Here is a 16939-nt window from a genome sequence, read left to right as displayed (position 1 = left end):
TAGGTCGTATCTATTTGAATAAGTGCCATTGAAAAGCACAGTGGTCTAGTGGTTAGGACTTTTGCCTAGCAGCAAAAGAGTCGCTGGTCAAATCCCAGCCGCGACACTACCGGCACGGAGCATGCGTGTTGTGCCTGTGTGGGTTTCTCCCCGCTTTTCTTCCACACTCCAAAGACATGCAGTGAGTTTGACAGAATCGCATCACATCCATGCAATGCGATTTTGATGCAGGGAAAAAAAGATCCACACTTGCACCAAAATGTTGTAGGACCCTGTTTTCCCTGCACTTAAATCTGATGCAATTCTGGCAATCATTGCACTGTGGGAAAGTCGGTGTTGCTAAAATAGCAGAGAGGTGATTATTAGCTAAAAACACCAAAAAATGCTGAAAAACGCCAATGCAAAAAAGCTAAAAAATGCTGAAAAATCACTACAAAGCGACTGGCATTTTTATATCGTCCAGTGTGCATGAGGCATTAAAGTCTGAAGCCCCCAGGAAGGAGCATGCATGTATAAAGGGGTGCCGGCGATGTGTTCTTTTTACATCACTGCTGAAACAAGATGATTGATGGCAGAGAAAGCTAATATCTGTGATTGGTGAGCAGCAACAGTATGGATTAGGAGGAGAGGAGACACGAATGGAAGGTGGGCTCAGGATAGCTGGGGCAGATTAACCTCCCTGGCGGTCTGATTATGTCAGGGTTTCCGTGCTAAAAGCGATACATTGTTTTGCATGGAAATCTATTGTTTTATATTTTAAAACTCACCTTCCCCTGCAATCCCCCGCCGTCCTCCCCCGGCATACTTCCGCTGTCCTCCCTCTCTGTGCCGGCACCTGTCTTCCGCTTCCCTTCCCTGCCAGTGTTGCAACGCAGGGGGGTGGTACCGGCGGCAAATTCAAAAGTGTAAATACACCAAATGACATGATACAAAGCTGTGATCCTTACAGGTTACACTGTATCATCCCATTACAGCACAGGATTGCACCTGGTGACTTTTCCAGTGCCCTGCCTGTGATTTTCCAGTTCGGGCGGGGAAGATGGTGGGGAAGACGACGGGGGAGGACGATGGGGAAGGACGGCAGGGAGGACAACGGGGAGGACGGCGGGGAGAACAACAGGGAGGACGGTGGGGAGGACGACGGGGAGGACGGCGGGGAGGATGGTGGGAAGGACGATGGGGAGGACGACGGGAAGGACGACGGGGAGGACGACGGGGAGGACGGCGGGGAAGGACGGCGGGGAGGACGGCGGGAAGGACGGTGGGGAAGGATGGCAGGGAAGGACGGCGGGGAGGATGGCGGGGAAGGACGGCGGGGAGAACAACAGGGAGGACGGTGGGGAGGACGGCGGGGAGGACGACGGGGAGGACGGCGGGGAGGATGGTGGGGAGGACGACGGGAAGGACGATGGGGAGGACGACGGGAAGGACGACGGGGAGGACGACGGGGAGGACGGCGGGGAAGGACGGCGGGGAGGACGATGGGGAGGACGGTGGGGAGGATGGCGGGGAAGGACGGCGGGGAGAACAAAAGGGAGGACGGTGGGGAGGACGGCGGGAAGGACGATGGGGAGGACGACGGGAAGGACGACGGGGAGGACGACGGGGAGGACGGCGGGGAGGACGATGGGGAGGACGCCGGGGAGGACGGTGGGGAGGACGGTGGGGAAGGACGGCAGGGAAGGACGGCAGGGAGGGTGGCGGGGAAGGACGGCGGGGAGGACGGCTGGAAGGGCTGGAAGGACGGCGGGGAAGGACGGCGGGGAGGACGGCTGGGAGGATGGTGGGGAGGACGGCGGGGAGGACGGCTGGAAGGACGGCGGGGGAGGACGACGGGGAGGACGTCGGGAAGGACGACGGGGAGGACGGTGGGGGGGGGGCGACGGGGAGGACGATGGGGAGAATGGCGGGGAGGACAGCGGGGAGGACGACGGGGAGGATGGCGGGGAAGGAAGGATGGTGGGGAGGACGGCGGGGAGGACGGCGGGGAAGGACGGCGGGGAAGGATGGCGAGGAAGGACGGCGGGGGATCGCAGGGAAGGGGAGCATTATTCTTGGGTAATCCCGAGTGTGGCTCAGGGTGACCGCATTTGGTACTGAAAATTAACCCCGAGCCACACTCAGGAATACTGCCAGGGTGGTTAAAAGAGTTATATTAGTGAGATACAAGTTTGCAGGCAATCAGTTTCAACAAAAGGTCCTTCTAGAAGTGTGCTGGTGGGTCGTGGCGGAGAGGTAAGGTTGGAGTTCTGCTTTAATCTCTACAAAGAGTAACTCATACAGGCAATGCTCAGACTAGACACAGCATCACAACATCGCAGCATCAATGGCGTCCATTCATAAACTTCCACTAACATGTCATGTCTATATTACACCATAGAATGATGGAGTGGAATGAATGAACTCCATTCGTCTGATGGGCAGAGGAAGTCCTATTTCCGTATTATATGAAATAATGAAGGAAGTGTGTCTGTGCTCTCCATAATTCACTTATCTGTAGAAATTACATTTAATCTTCCGACTCCGCATCAGCCATGGCCCAAAACACAATTACATTTAATTACATTTACATTTCCAATTAAGCACTACTAATTAGGAATAACTGACCCATGTACTGATCATGCACTAAGCACATACACTCACCGGCCACTTTATTAGGTACACCTGTTCAATTGCTTGGTAACACAAATTTGCTAATCAGCCAATCACATGGCAGCAACTCAATGCATTTAGGCATCTAGACATGGTGAAGAAAACTTGCTGAAATTCAAACCGAGCATCAGAATGGAGAAGAAAGGGAATTTAAGTGACTTTGAACATTGCATGGTTGTTGGTGCCAGACAGGTTAGTCTGAGCATTTCAAAATCTGCTGATCTACTGGGATTTTCACACACAGCCATCTCTTGGATTTACAGAGAATGGTCTGAAAAAAGAGTAAATATCCAGTGAGCGGCAGTTGTGTGGAAGAAAATGCTTTGTTGAGATCAGAGGTCAGAGGAGAATGAGCAGACTGGTTTTTAGATGATAGAAAGATAACAATAACTCAAACAACCACTCGTTACAACCAAGGTATGCAGAATACCATCTCTGATAGCACAACACATCAAACCTTGAAGCCGATGAGCTACAGCAGAAGAAGACCACACCGGGTGCCGCTCCTGTCATCTAAGAACAGGAAACTGAGGCTACAATTGGCACAGACTCATCAAAATTGGACAATAGAAGATCGCCTGGTCTGATGAGTCTCAATTTAGCTGCGACATTCAGATAGTAGGGTCAGAATTTGGCGTAAACAACATGAAAGCACGGATCCATCCTGCCTTGTATCAATGGTTCAAACTGGCGGCGGTGTAATGGTGGGGGGGAGGGGGGTATTTTTTTGGCACACTTTGGGCCCCTTAGTACCAACTGAGCATCGCTTAATCACCACGGCCTCCCTGAGTATTGCTGCTGACCATGTCCATCCCTTTATGACTACAGTGTCCCCATCTTCTGATGGCTCCTTCCAGCAGGATAATGCACCATGTCACAAAGCTCAAATCATCTCACCACTGGTTTCTTCAACACGACAATGAGGTCACTGTACTCCAATGGCCTCCACAGTCACCAGATCTCCTCCAATAGAGCACCTTTGGGATGTGGTTGAATGGGAGATTCGCATCATAGATGTGCAGCTGACAAATCTGCAGCTAATGCGTAATCCTATCATGTCAGTATAGACCAAAATCTCTGAGGAATCTTTCCAACACCTTGTTGAATCTATGCCATGAAGAATGAAGGCAGTTCTGAAGGCAAAAGGGAGTCCAACTCGGTACTAACAAGGTGGCCGGTGAGTGTATTTTACAGCTAATTATCACATGAGAAACCATTCTACAATGTACACGGGTTGTCCCTTGAGTAAAGCCTCGTACACACGCATCGATTATTGGCCATGAATTTTCGGCCAACGTCCGATCGGCTGATTTTCGGCTTGTTAGTATGATGCTTTCGACAACCGACTCCGACTTTTCGGCCAAATAAAATCTGGTGTGCAGGCTATAAAATTTTTGTTGGCCGCCAACACAACGGACGATTTTCCGTCAGTCAGTACAGATTTTGGCAGACAAAAATCAGATGAGCAAGACTGGGCATGCTCAGAAAAGAAAAAACACAGGGAAAGTAAACCATCACATGACATCACTTCTGAAGTAGAATTTTGTTGGCCGAGAAAATTCATGTGCAGTCTAGGCACATTCCAACCAACAAAACACCACTCTGGACAAAAGACGGTCGATCGGTCGGCTGATAATCGTTGCGTGTGTACGAGGCTTAAGTCTGACCACAGACAGAGCGACATTTATACTGAAGTCCATCCATCAATCAACTTCACTACAACCAGCCTGCCGGCCTTTTATGGTGATCACTTTCGGTGGCTATAGCTGCCATTGGTGATCATTGTATTCTGACGGCTCGGAAACCTCCCAGAACACAACAGCACAGCGGGAAGGATTCCCCCACCAACACTCTCAATGGGTCAATGGAGGAATTGAGCAATTTTCTTTCCTTTAACCAGTGGCTGAAAGAAAGAAAGAACATTGTATAATGTATGGCCTGTTTAAGGAATTTAAAGGACTTTTAAAGTGTCTCTGATGCTGCCACTGTTTGGATAATAATTCCCCACCCGGCCCAATAGATTTTTAGATTGACTTCTGTTAAACTGAGTGGTGCAAGGCTGCCCACGGCTCAAATCTTGACCAATTCAGCAGGAATAGGTGAAAATTAAAGTAAAGCCATCTAATGGCCACCCCTAACCTGGTGTTAAGATGAACTCTCCCGCCCGCCCCAGCATCCCTTTAAAGTTCTCCACACCCGGGGGGCAGGAAGAATCGTCAACTGTGATTGGCTGTCATAGTGGTGATATAATCGGGGGCCTGTCCTGCCACCTACCGATCATTAGTAGGGGCCGAGTCTTCAACCATTTTAGGATAACAATTTCTGACCATTTCCTCCAGTAAGTCTTCAGTTTGTGACAGTTTTCGGTAGCGTTACATTTATTCAGTATTATATGTGGCCCTTTGGAGACATTAGGGACTGCATTTGAGGCCCCTTTCTTTAGCAAGTTGACAACCAGTGGGTTAGGCCTTATTCTCCAAACCCATCATTGTGACCACAGGACGCCCTCCTGCTACGACCTATCTGAGGGACAGGACCATCATCCCACAAAAAACGGCTTTTTATAAAGAGAGATATCACTGCTAACCCAAGAGCCAGTGATCACCAAAGCTGCACATTTGCGGCCCCGCGGGGGCGGTACTTACATCACTTTTTCGGAATTTTGCCTTTAAACTCTTCATGTTTATCCCAATCAAGTCTTCACAGCTTTAGTGTCCTTCAAAATCTGCAAAACCAGAGGAGAGAGCATGTTAGCAATGTGTCAATGGTGATATGAGCCACTTTTTATCTACAATCTGAACATATCTGTAGGCCTCAGCCTATGGACTTAGTTTGGGTAAAGCCTATGAAAAGCCAGAACTTATTCTTTTGGCTTTGGATAAAGTTGGGATAAGCCTTAAAGTGACACTAACCTACGGTATATCTTTTCACTAAAAATAACCCATACACACCCACTACTTAAAGTGTTACTAAACCCAGGACCCTGCATTCACTATATCTGATCTCCCACAGTACAAAGAATATGGAAATGTAATTATTTTAGTAAATATAAACTGCTAAATATATTTTTCCATCAGCAGTATATAGCAGTCTTGTGACTTCTATCAATGTGTGGTTAAAGCTTGTAGGAGGAGTTTTAATTCTACTCTGACTGTCCTATGAGGCTGCAGGACCCCTGACTACCTTCCTGGATGCTGCTGATTGGCCCTGTGCTGATCACATGCACCCTCCCAAAAAAAATAAATAAATAAAACACTCTGGCAATACACACCAAACTGAAAGTATAAGAAACAAAGAAGGGGCGTGGGCCTTGTGCATTATTCTCAAAACATGTTTTATTAAATGGTATAAAACGGAGGTGAATGTACTGACAAACCAATGCTTGCATCATAGCTTAGACATAACATCATCTGATTAGGTCCATATACGTAAATTCACAATGCTCGTAGACACATTGGCTAACGCGTTTCGAGGTTACCCTCTTCTTCAGAGCCTTTCCCATATGTAGACATGTTCAGGGGAAGAGGAGGAAATTACACTCTCCCGGTGAGATGATGTGTAGACAGGGGGAATGATTGGATTCCTGGACTGTGGAGTGGGGGGAGGGGGCTCTGTGCATCCAGAGCGGTGGCGGAGTACAGAGAGGGGCGCCCGATCCCGGAAGAGGATTTGTTCCCCTGTACCCCCATCTACCGGGGAGGACTCCCTCCCACTCTACAGTCCAAGAATACAGGACTCACTCCCACTCTACAGTCCAAGAATTCGATAATTCCTCCTGTCTACACATCATCTCACCGGGAGAGTGCAATTTCCTCCTCCTCCTCCGAAAATGTCTACATACGGGAAAGGCTCTGAAGAAGGTAAACTCGAAACGCGTTAGCCGATGTGTCTACGAGCAATGTGAATTTACGTATAAGGACCTAATCAGATGAAGCTATGATGCAAGCATTGGTTTGTCTGTACATTCACCTCCGTTTTATACCATTTAATAAAACATGTTTTGTGGATAATGCCCTAGGCCCACGCGCCTTCTTTGTTTCCTATACTTACAGTCATATCAGACGTCCCCAGTCTTTAGAGGGCAGCGAGGAGCACATTATCCACATGCAGTAATATGTCAAGATAGGGGTATGACAACATGTTGAGACTTATCGCACAGCACAGGAGAGTAAATATAGCGACATTTTCAGAGACACACCAAACTGAGCATGTGCAGAGTGACTCCAAAGGCTCTGTCTTATCAGGAGATGGATTGGGGACAATTAAAGAAGGGGAGGATCAGAGAAGATAGGACCAAAAATATTTTTTCCCCAATGCAGAGGATTAACCCCTTGGGTTTCACAGTGAGTATAACAAACATTCTTTACTGCATATACAGACTGATTTTACCATTGTGGGTTTAGTAACATTTTCAAGCAGTTCTTCACCCTAGGAACAGAAAATTAAAAATTCAGCAGCTACAAATACTGTAGCCGCTGACTTTTAATAAAAGGACTACTTAGACCACTTTCATCGGGTGTCCCTGCTAGGTGAAAGCGAAACACGGACACTGCCCCGCTCTACTCTATGGGGCAATTGGATGGAAAAGGACCGCCTGTCAGTTTCCATCCGATCCGATGACGGATGGAAAATAGGACCACCATCCGTCTGTTTTTGGCGGAGAGGAACGGATCCGATGGCGGCGGGTGTCAGTGGAAATGTCTCCGCTGACATCCGCCACTCCATAGAAGAGACTGGAGAGTCCAATCAGATCCACATGAAAAACTGACAGGTGGACCTGATCAGACAGCGCGTATGAAGGGACTTTACCTGTCCAGGGATCCAGCGCCGTCCTCACCCCTGCCGATTTGTCACAGGTCTTTGGGTCCCCAGTATCTTTAGTGTGGGAAACTGTCTGTGGCTCCTTACAGCCTCATAGCCGGCTTCCCAGTGAGCATGCAGTGCACGTTAGCTGCGATCATGTGCACTGCTCTATGCTCACTACAAATCTCATATTCCATAATCTGACTCGGGATAGAGCAAGGAAAGGTGGATATGTTCATACATACAGTGAGAAATGGGGAATGAACGTATTCATCCTATAACAGGAAGTCAGGTCACAGCAGAAAAAGGAATTTGGAAATGTGGAGGAGGCTGTGAGTAATAGAAGGGACTTTTCTGAATCAGATATTCAGACTTTATTAGATTTATTTTTTCATTTAATGTTTAGTGTCACTTTAAAACCCCTTTCAGGTTTTAGTGCCTTCCCGCCGGCCGTACGCATATATATGGCAGAATGGAGCAGGCCTTATTCTTTGCTGCCACATATATATATGTGTATTGTTTTGTGTCAGGAGCAGGCTCAATCATGAGCCACTGGCCCTGTGACAGCACTGCCACCAACAGCTCTCGGAAGTCGGTAGGATGCACTCCTGATCACGTGATCACTGTGACGGTCAATCGCCGTGATCAAATGAACGGAAAGCCAAAATTACATGCTCCATTGATTCTGGGCCCTACTACTAATTTATGCCAGTTTAACTTTTGAAAATTAAATTAAAAAACAATCAGGAGATAACTACTAACTAGGGGATGCACCGATACCCGTTTTTTAAGAGCGAGTACGAGTACTGATACTTGTGCTCAAGCTTCTTTGCAGTGCGATTTGAGCCCATTCATTTTGTATAGGCTCAAATCGCAACACAAAGGTATTGGTTTTAGGTTTCGGAGCATTTGCATAAATACAAGTACACATGTAACTGCTTAGTATCAACTCCAATACTGGTATTGGTGCCACATTACTACTAACAGTTACCACCAAATGAAAAACATGGTATAAGTCACCCGGATACACTAAGTAGTTGCAAAGATTTGTACAGCTTTACTAAAATGAACACGTCACATTTGCAGAACTTTATTCAGACGTTAAGGTTTGTTTTACCTTCCTCATTTACTTATTTATTTCTGGTATTTATAGCACCGATAATTTACACAACGCTTATATTGTACAGTAAGGGATTTAATTACTGCCCCCCCCCCCCCCCCCAGGGGTAGATTCACCCTTCTCATATGTATTGATGACCATTGTCTCCAGAACTGCAAGTCATGGGAAATCCAAAATGTTATCGTTGTCACAGCAACAAGAGGTGATAATTCATTTTCAGTGGGATGTCTACTCTACTGTCATGTGGTCAATTCTGCTGTCACCTGGATTTTCTTGGTGTTCCATTTGAGTTTGCACAGATATGGCAGCTCCAGAATACACCCACCCACAGACAATGCAGACTATGCATGGAGCTAACCTTGTCCCAAGCCGCTGTGGCATGCCAAGATTCCATTGAAATATAGGATTGATGATTTTTTATGTCCTTTCTGTTTATGCTGTAACCTGTCTATTCCTATGGATGTCCCTTTGTTCTGTATAGAAATGTTATCACTACTACCAGGACCCCACTTAGGTTGCGTTCACACTGATATGTTGCAATTTCAATGAGTTTTGTGGTAGGATTTGAAGAATCACCCACAGTGTGACTTCATTCGCATTCCCCTGCGATTTTGATGTAGCCGTGATTTTGATTTATGGCATTCTCTCTTTCTCCTTATTCTTTCTCTCTCTCTCCTTTCTCTCTCTCCTTTTCCCTTCTCTCTCCTCTCTCTCTCGCCATCTCTTATCCCTTCCTCTGTCTCCTCTCTCTCTCCTTTCTGGCTCTCTCTATCCTTTCTCTCGCTCTCTCAATTTCTCCTTTCTATATCTCTCTCTCTCCTTTCTCTCTCTCTCTCTCCTTTCTCTTGCTCTCGCCTTTCTATCTCTCTCTCTCTCAGTCTCCTCTCTCTCTCCTGTCTCTCTCTCGCTCTCCTTTATCTCTCTCTCTCTCCTTTCTCTCTCTCTCTCTCCTCACTCTCTCTCGCTCTCCTCTCTCTCTCTCCTCTCTCTATCTTGCACTCCTTTCTCTCTCTCTCTCCTCTCTCTCTCTCTCTCTCTCCTCTCTCCCGCTCTCCTCTCCTCGCTCTCTCTCTCGCTCTCCTTTCTCTCTCTCTCCTCTCTCGCGCTCTCCTCTCCTCGCTCTCTCTCTCGCTCTCCTTTCTCTCTCTCTCCTCTCTCTATCTTGCACTCCTTTCTCTCTCTCTCCTTTCTTTCTCTCTCTCTCCTCTCTCCCGCTCTCCTCTCCTTGCTCTCTCCTTTCTCTCTCTCTCTCTCTCTCTCTCTTGCTCTCCTTTCTCTCTCTCTCGCTCTCCTTTCTCTCGCTCTCCCCTCTCTCTCTCTCTTGCTCTCCTCTCTCTCTTTCTCTCTTTCCACAAATACAGCACAGAGTCCTTGAAATCTCACCTGAATCACAATACATTTGAACATCTATGCGTTTTCCCTGCAGTTTCCATTCAACTCTAAGAGACTCAAAATCCCACCGCATCACACCAAACATGCACAGGACCCCTTTTCAAATCGCATTGTGTTTAGACCGCATGTGAACATCCTCCAGAATGCATCCAAAATCGCATGAGTGTTAACCAGGGCTTAAGCTGGCCTTTCATCTGTAGAACTTTATTAGAAAATTGTCGTTTTCACGTTTGATTATCTAACCCTGGCAATACAATATAATTTTTAGTGAACGTTTGTATGAATATTTGTACAAACATTTGAATGAAAATTCTCAGTACATTTGACAACTTGAGGAATGCCAAATGTTGGAAATGCTTCAAGATTTCCTTCACTTTTAACATTCAGTTTTGGATTAAATGTAATTTTCTGAATGAAAACTACATAAGCTATTAGAAATTAATTTGTTTCAAAACGTTTTCCATTCTGCTCCTTTGTTCTTGTCATTGTGGTCAAAAACAGCCATCGATTTGACCCCCACTAACAATCAGAAAATCAAACAAACGATCTTGAAAGGAAAAAAATTTTGACAAAATTCTACTAGTATACGGCCAGTTTTACAGCTTAACGGGGGGATTCGACATTTGGTTTGGAAGGACGAGGATGGAACATTTTTTGTCAAGTTTTTTTCTAATGCCGGCGAAGAAAAATGGTAACTAGTCTTATGTGTATGCCCTTGTCAAAGTTAAAGCGGAGTTCCACCCTGAACAAAAATGTTTTAGATAAAAATACCCCCGGGACAGTCAGGGCTAGAGCATTTAAGCAACGATAGCCTCTGAACTGTCCGCTTGTTCACTTACCTTTTAGAAGAAATACTTACCTTGAAAATGTCTTGTCCAGCGCTGCCATCTCAGGTGTGGGCAGCTGAAGCCGGAGCGTCCTCTTCGGTGACGTCGGAGTCTCAGAATGCCCTGCTCGTCACTTCCGGTGCAGGCGCGTCATCCCTGCACAGCTTCTGGGCACGCCCAGAAGCTGCGCAGCAGGGAATAACGCGCCTGCACCGGAAGTGACGAGCAGGGCCGGTGCAGGCGCATTGACTCCTGGGATCGATGACGTTCATCTCCCAGGAGTCAATGCAAGGAGGAAGTGACGGCGCGGGCTGCGGCCGCAGAGGGAGGAAGAGGAAGGAAGGTAAGTAGATTTTCTTTAAAAACAAGGTAAGAGAATCAAAAAAAAATTTTAATTATCCAATTGTTTTTCAGGTAAATTAAAGCAAGCGGATTGTGAAAAGTTCATTTTGAGGGTGGAACTCCGCTTTAATCAAGAAGTAAAACATTTGTTCTATGAAAATCGAGACACTGACTTGGTACTCGAATAAAAAGTCATTGAAAATTGGTCTATGAAGGCACCATGAATGGTCAGACCAGGGATTTTTATACTTTCTTGTCTGAACATCTGAACAAAATTCTACAGGTGTAAGGCCAGCATAATAGGAAAACCTCCTCTAATTCCAGACAATGCAATGACCCAACACCAGAGACACAAGCTTTATCTTTAAGCTCCTTGAGGAAACGGGTTGATTTATAAGACACCATAAAAAGCAGGGAGTGCCTAATGTATGTCAAACGAATGGGAAGGGACCAACTACTTCAAATACATGTACACAATAAGAAATTTACAATGCAGTTAAGCAGTGGAATACTTGTACAGACAGATAATACGGCTCTAATAGCAGATGCCATGACTCTAACTTTGCTAATAATCTGGAAATTAATATTTTGTTTGAAGACTGAAATCGACTCTATCCTTTTGGATAGAGTAAGGAAGGGTCAGTCTTTTTTTCCCATTGGGGCGTTTTCCCTTTAACTTCCTATATTATAGACAGAGGGAATCCCTACATAGTGAGGGAATCCCTTGTTGTCACCAAGACTGGTGTCCCATTGAAAGATTTCCCCTCTATTCCTGTTCTGGGGATAACGCAAAATTTGGGACAAACAGAACAAATAGAGAGGGGGTACTGAGGGGATGCTGTCTCTGAAGGGGGTACAAACAGAAATAAAACCCCAATTGGTGTTCTAATCTATCTCCATTCTATCCAAAACTAAAGTTTTGCCTTTAGATATGCTTTAGGTGAAACTGAAGCCAGAAACTCACCAACTGTTGCTGCATAGCCATTGTTGTGGCAATGTCTATGCTTTAAATGTTATAATGTTGGTATTCTTATAGAGTTCCTTAGGCTCCCTTGGCTGCTCAGATCTCTAACACCACAAAATTCCAGTTATGTCCAGGTATGGGGGAGTATGTGGCAAACCACGTATTTCCAGGTTTATCATATTGCCTATGTCAGTGATGGTGAACCTTGGCACCACAGATGTTTTAGAACTACATTTCCCAATATGCTCATGTACTCTGCAGTCTAGTTGAGCATCATGGGAAATGTAGTTCCAAAACATCTGGGGTGCCAAGGTTCGCCATCACTGGCCTATGTGATCATGCAATAAATAAAGCTTTTTACTTTAAAACAAGCTTGTTGGTGTGCTGATGACATATCTTATCCTTGCCCTACCTCACAACACTTTTGATCCTCCTTCCCCATAATTACCACAAGATATGGGCACCTCATCATCGACCTAAGGGTTTCATTCTTCTTACTGACCACCAATCTAAGGGTTTGTTACCCCTAATGACCACTAATGTAAGGGTTTCATCCTTCCTAACGATCCATAATGTCAGGATTCAGTCTTCCTACAAACCACCACTGTAAGGGTTTCATCCTTCGTAACAACCTGAAATGTCAGGGTTTCATTCTTTCTACTGACCACCAGTGTAAGGGTTTCATTCTTCCTACACTGACCACCAGTGTATGGGTTTTATTCATCCTAATTACCACCGATTAAGGGCCTCATGTTTCTTACTGACCACAAATATAAGGGTTTCCTTCTTCCTACTAACCACCAATGTATGGGGTTAATTCTTTGCACTGACCACCAATGTAAGGCTTTCATACAGTCAAACAGTAAACTGCTGGTCCAGGTCAGCACACACCACAGGACCCAAAAGCCCCGTACACACGCAACGAATTTCCGCCGACTGGTCGTCCGTCTTTTGTCCAGAGTGGTGTCTGTTGGTTGGAATGTGCTCTAGACTGCACACGAATTTTCCCGTACGACAGAATTCTACTTCACAAGTGATGTCATGTGTTGGATTGCTTTCTATGTGTTCTTTCATCTCTGAGCATGCCTAGTCTTGCTCATAAGATTTTTCCCCATCGAAATCTGTACTAATGAGATGAAAATCGGACGTGTTTTGACGGTCGACAAAAATTATATAGCCTGCACACCAGGATTTTTTCGGCCGAAAAGTCGGAGTCGGTTGTCGGAAGCACCATACTAACAAGCCGAAAATCGGCAGATCGGTCGTCGGACGAAATTTCCCAGCCGAATTTCAACTCGTGTGTACGGGGCTTTAGTCCAGCATACTAAGGTTCTCAGCCTAGCTTGCAACTGTTACAGATGTGAAGATAGAAATCCAGACAGCTTCCTTCTTCCTAGTGACCACCAATTTAAGGGTTTCCTTCTTCCTAGTGACCACCAATTTCAGGGTTTCCTTCTTCCTAGTGACCACCAATTTAAGGGTTTCCGTCTTCCTAGTGACCACCAATTTAAGGGTTTCCATCTTCCTAGTGACCACCAATTTAAGGGTTTCCGTCTTCCTAGTAATCACCAATTTAAGGGTTTCCTTCTTCCTAGTAACCACCAACTTAAGGGTTTCCTTCTTCCTAGTAACCACCAATTTAAGGGTTTCCATCTTCCTAGTGACCACCAATTTAAGGGTTTCCGTCTTCCTAGTGACCACCAATTTAAGGGTTTCATTCCTTCTACTGACCATTAATTGAAGGATTTAATTATTCCTACTTACCACCAAATTAAGGGTTTTATTCTTCCTAGTGACCATCAATGTAAGAGGTATTTTTCCCATTGACTCCGATATATCAATTTTAGCAAGGGTTCCCTGAGACCTGGAAAATATTTTATTGGCTCCTCTGGGGAAAAATGGCTGAGGAAGGCTGCTATAGAGGACCGTACTGACACTTATATTGTACACACATTACACTACTGGTCAGTGAAATGATATGCATCAGAAAATTGGTTAAAAGTAATGATGTTGAGCCGCTGCAATTAGATAAGAAGTTTATACCAAGAGGCTAGAAGAGATCAACAACACTGAGATGTGAACAAAAATGGGAATTGTTTACTATGCACAGTGTAGTAGCAAATTTAGTTTCATTAAGTTAGGATTCACATCTACTCGAACTGTAAGGTCCACCATGAAATAATCTAAACTTTTTTCTATGGTCCTGAGCTTGGCCTGCCTTCCCCTCCATTGAGATGGAAATGTTCCCCCGTCTTGTGTCCACACATACTTGGAGGACAGAAGAGGAATGTGGAATGTCTTGAGAGGAGCTGTGGGAAGAATGGCTTCCTTTTCTAAAGCAAACCAGAAGAGGCAATGCTTCAGCCAAAGACATCATCCGTCCAGACATCTCCGGAGGCCTGGCCTTATTGAAGCCTTTACACTGCATCAGCCCAGGAACAATGGAGGCAGCACAGGCTGTAACCTCACACACATTCTTCAGCTGCAGCTGCACACAAATATTTCACGTCTACATAGTGTAGGGGGGAGATTTCCATTCATCGCTCCACACGCTGTGTGCTATAATGAATCTGTCATGTGCAGTGGCAGAGCCGACTGAACAATGGAGATATTTTTACTTTTTGCATTAGAGTGTATGTTAACCAGATCAAATAGAAACTTTGCCATGTTCATGTCATTTCAAAATTATTTTTCAATACATCTAAATCTGCAGCTTATAAAATAATACCTGGGCATCCAGATATGATGGGCCTAGTTCAAACACTTCCTGTTATATGGTGACAACATTTTGTCCCTATCCACCAATTTACAGAGTGTTGTCACCATTTCACATGTTCTTCTAATTAGTGATCGACCAATATCTGTTTTTCGCTGCCGATACCGATATTTTGGCCAATGCACATCAGTATCGGCCGATATGCGCCAATATTTTCGTACATTTAAAAAATGTTTTTATTGACAGGTACTCTTGTGGAGGAATCTGGGGGTCTAAAAGACCCCAAACCCCTCCTCTGCACTTAAAAGCATTCAAAACGCCAAGTTTGGCTGTTTTGAATGCTGTCATTTTTTTAAATCTCACACCAGTACCCGGAAGTGATGTCATGACATCACTTCCGGGTCTTTGCATGAAGATCCGATCAGAGCCGAATGCGTGAAGGCTGGTTGCCCGGGTCTACCGGTGGGACGGAAGACCCGGGCAAGCCGCAGAAGGCGGCGGGAGGGGGGGGACGTCCCCTTCCGCTCCTTGTAATGACAGCCGAGTGGCTTCTCAGTCGCATCGGTTGTCATTATAAGACAGCCGACCCTCGGCTATGGACGCCGGTACCGGGGTGATGCCTCTAGCTGCAGGTACATGCACTTTCCCAAAATATCGGCAATATCTGTAACCTCCAGGGTCGATTACGATATATTGGGGAAAGTGCATATCGGCCCTCGATATATTGGCTTTGCCGATAATCGGTCGATCCCTACTTCTAATGGACCCCACAAGTGGCAGTTTCAACACAAATTACACAGGCATGGTCCACCGCTGTTATCAACAAGAAAGCTGGCCTTAGAAATAACAAACAAAAACCACAATTTAGAAAGATTGAAAACAATAATATTGAGTTATTAATGTAAAATAATACTAAAAAGAACATAAAGCCCATGTAATCTTATTTCAGTTATACAGTATATGGTATACAAAGCTATTTTTTTAAAGCGTAAAGTTTTAAAAGCTTTCAAGTTTTTAACAATTATCTACCTGAGGATGGCCATAGCAGCTCATTATAGGCTGGCTCACACTTTCTGCACTGCACAGTGCTCCAATGGGTTAACAGCCATTATTAAGGTTTGATAATACATGTTGCTAGGGTATCACAATGCATGGTATGTGTTTGGATGCATTGCCATTGACTTCTATGGGCCCTCCCCCCACCGCACTTAACATGTCGTATTGATAAACAACAAAGATGGGAACAGACGCTTTCTCTTTTATGGGGAACCATGACACATGCGTTTTAGCATCTTGGAGCATGTGCGTAAAATGCGGCAATGTAAATGGGTCCTACATTAAAAAATATTGTTGAGGAGCCTAAGCAGGGGAATATGAAGATACAGAATTCAGAGCACTGTCAGGAGGTAGAGTTGAAGCTTCTAGACCAGGCATGTCCAACCTGCGGCCCGGGGGCCGCAGGCAATGCGGCCCACTGCCCCCTGACAATTTTTTTTTTTTTTTTGCTGGGGAGGAAGGAAGTCGAGTCGGGGGCACGGCCACGGCGGCTTCAAACTAACTAGGCAGAGGCTGCCTCGGAGGAGATCATCCACTAGTTGTGTTAGTGCTGGTTCTGGTGGCGCGGCAGCTCGGGAAGGGCGCAGCAGCATTTTATTACTTATATACCATAACTATAGTATATATTTTATATGCGGCCCGAGAAAATTTCTCTACACTCAATGTGGCCCAGAGAAGCCAAAAGGTTGGACACCCATGTTCTAGACCCACCTTTTGCAGCCTTTTAACAAGGAGGAACCCATGGAATAGCCTTCCAGGCTCAGGGGACCTCTGCTAATACTTTACTACAGCTCATGGTACATTAGTATGATAGTTACTGGATAGAATGCTCCTGCCACTGGTGGTCATTGGGAAGAATCTTTGCTTATACATGGCTAAAAGGATCATTGTTGTCAGTGGTTACTAATCTGAGAGGCAAAAGTTGCTTAATGCTCAGGTAACCCCTAGCATCTCTGAGGGAACCCTATGGTTCCACAGAACCCTGATTGAGAAAGCCTGTTCTAGACTCTAGGACAGTGGTCCTCAACTCCGGTCCTCGGGGCCCACTAACAGGCCAGGTTTGCAAG

The 16939-nt window shown here is 45.6% G+C and overlaps 1 protein-coding gene across 2 annotated transcripts in view; it reads right to left on the bottom strand.

Moving 5' to 3' along the window:
* Positions 1-16939, bottom strand: part of RAI14 (retinoic acid induced 14) — a 309495-nt gene that overhangs the window by 220784 nt on the left and 71772 nt on the right. For both annotated transcript variants that reach the window (XM_082244058.1, XM_082244059.1), the window contains exon 2: positions 5298-5377. In XM_082244058.1, the coding sequence (XP_082100184.1) occupies positions 5298-5333 (36 nt within the window). In that variant the 5' untranslated portion in view covers positions 5334-5377. The remainder of the gene's footprint in view (positions 1-5297; positions 5378-16939) is intronic.

The sequence above is a fragment of the Pelophylax lessonae genome, assembly GCF_965119305.1.
Source record: "Pelophylax lessonae genome assembly, chromosome: 1".
Taxonomy (NCBI): domain Eukaryota; kingdom Metazoa; phylum Chordata; class Amphibia; order Anura; family Ranidae; genus Pelophylax; species Pelophylax lessonae.
Note: the sequence above shows the minus strand (reverse complement) of the source record. Positions and strands in the feature narration are given on the sequence as shown.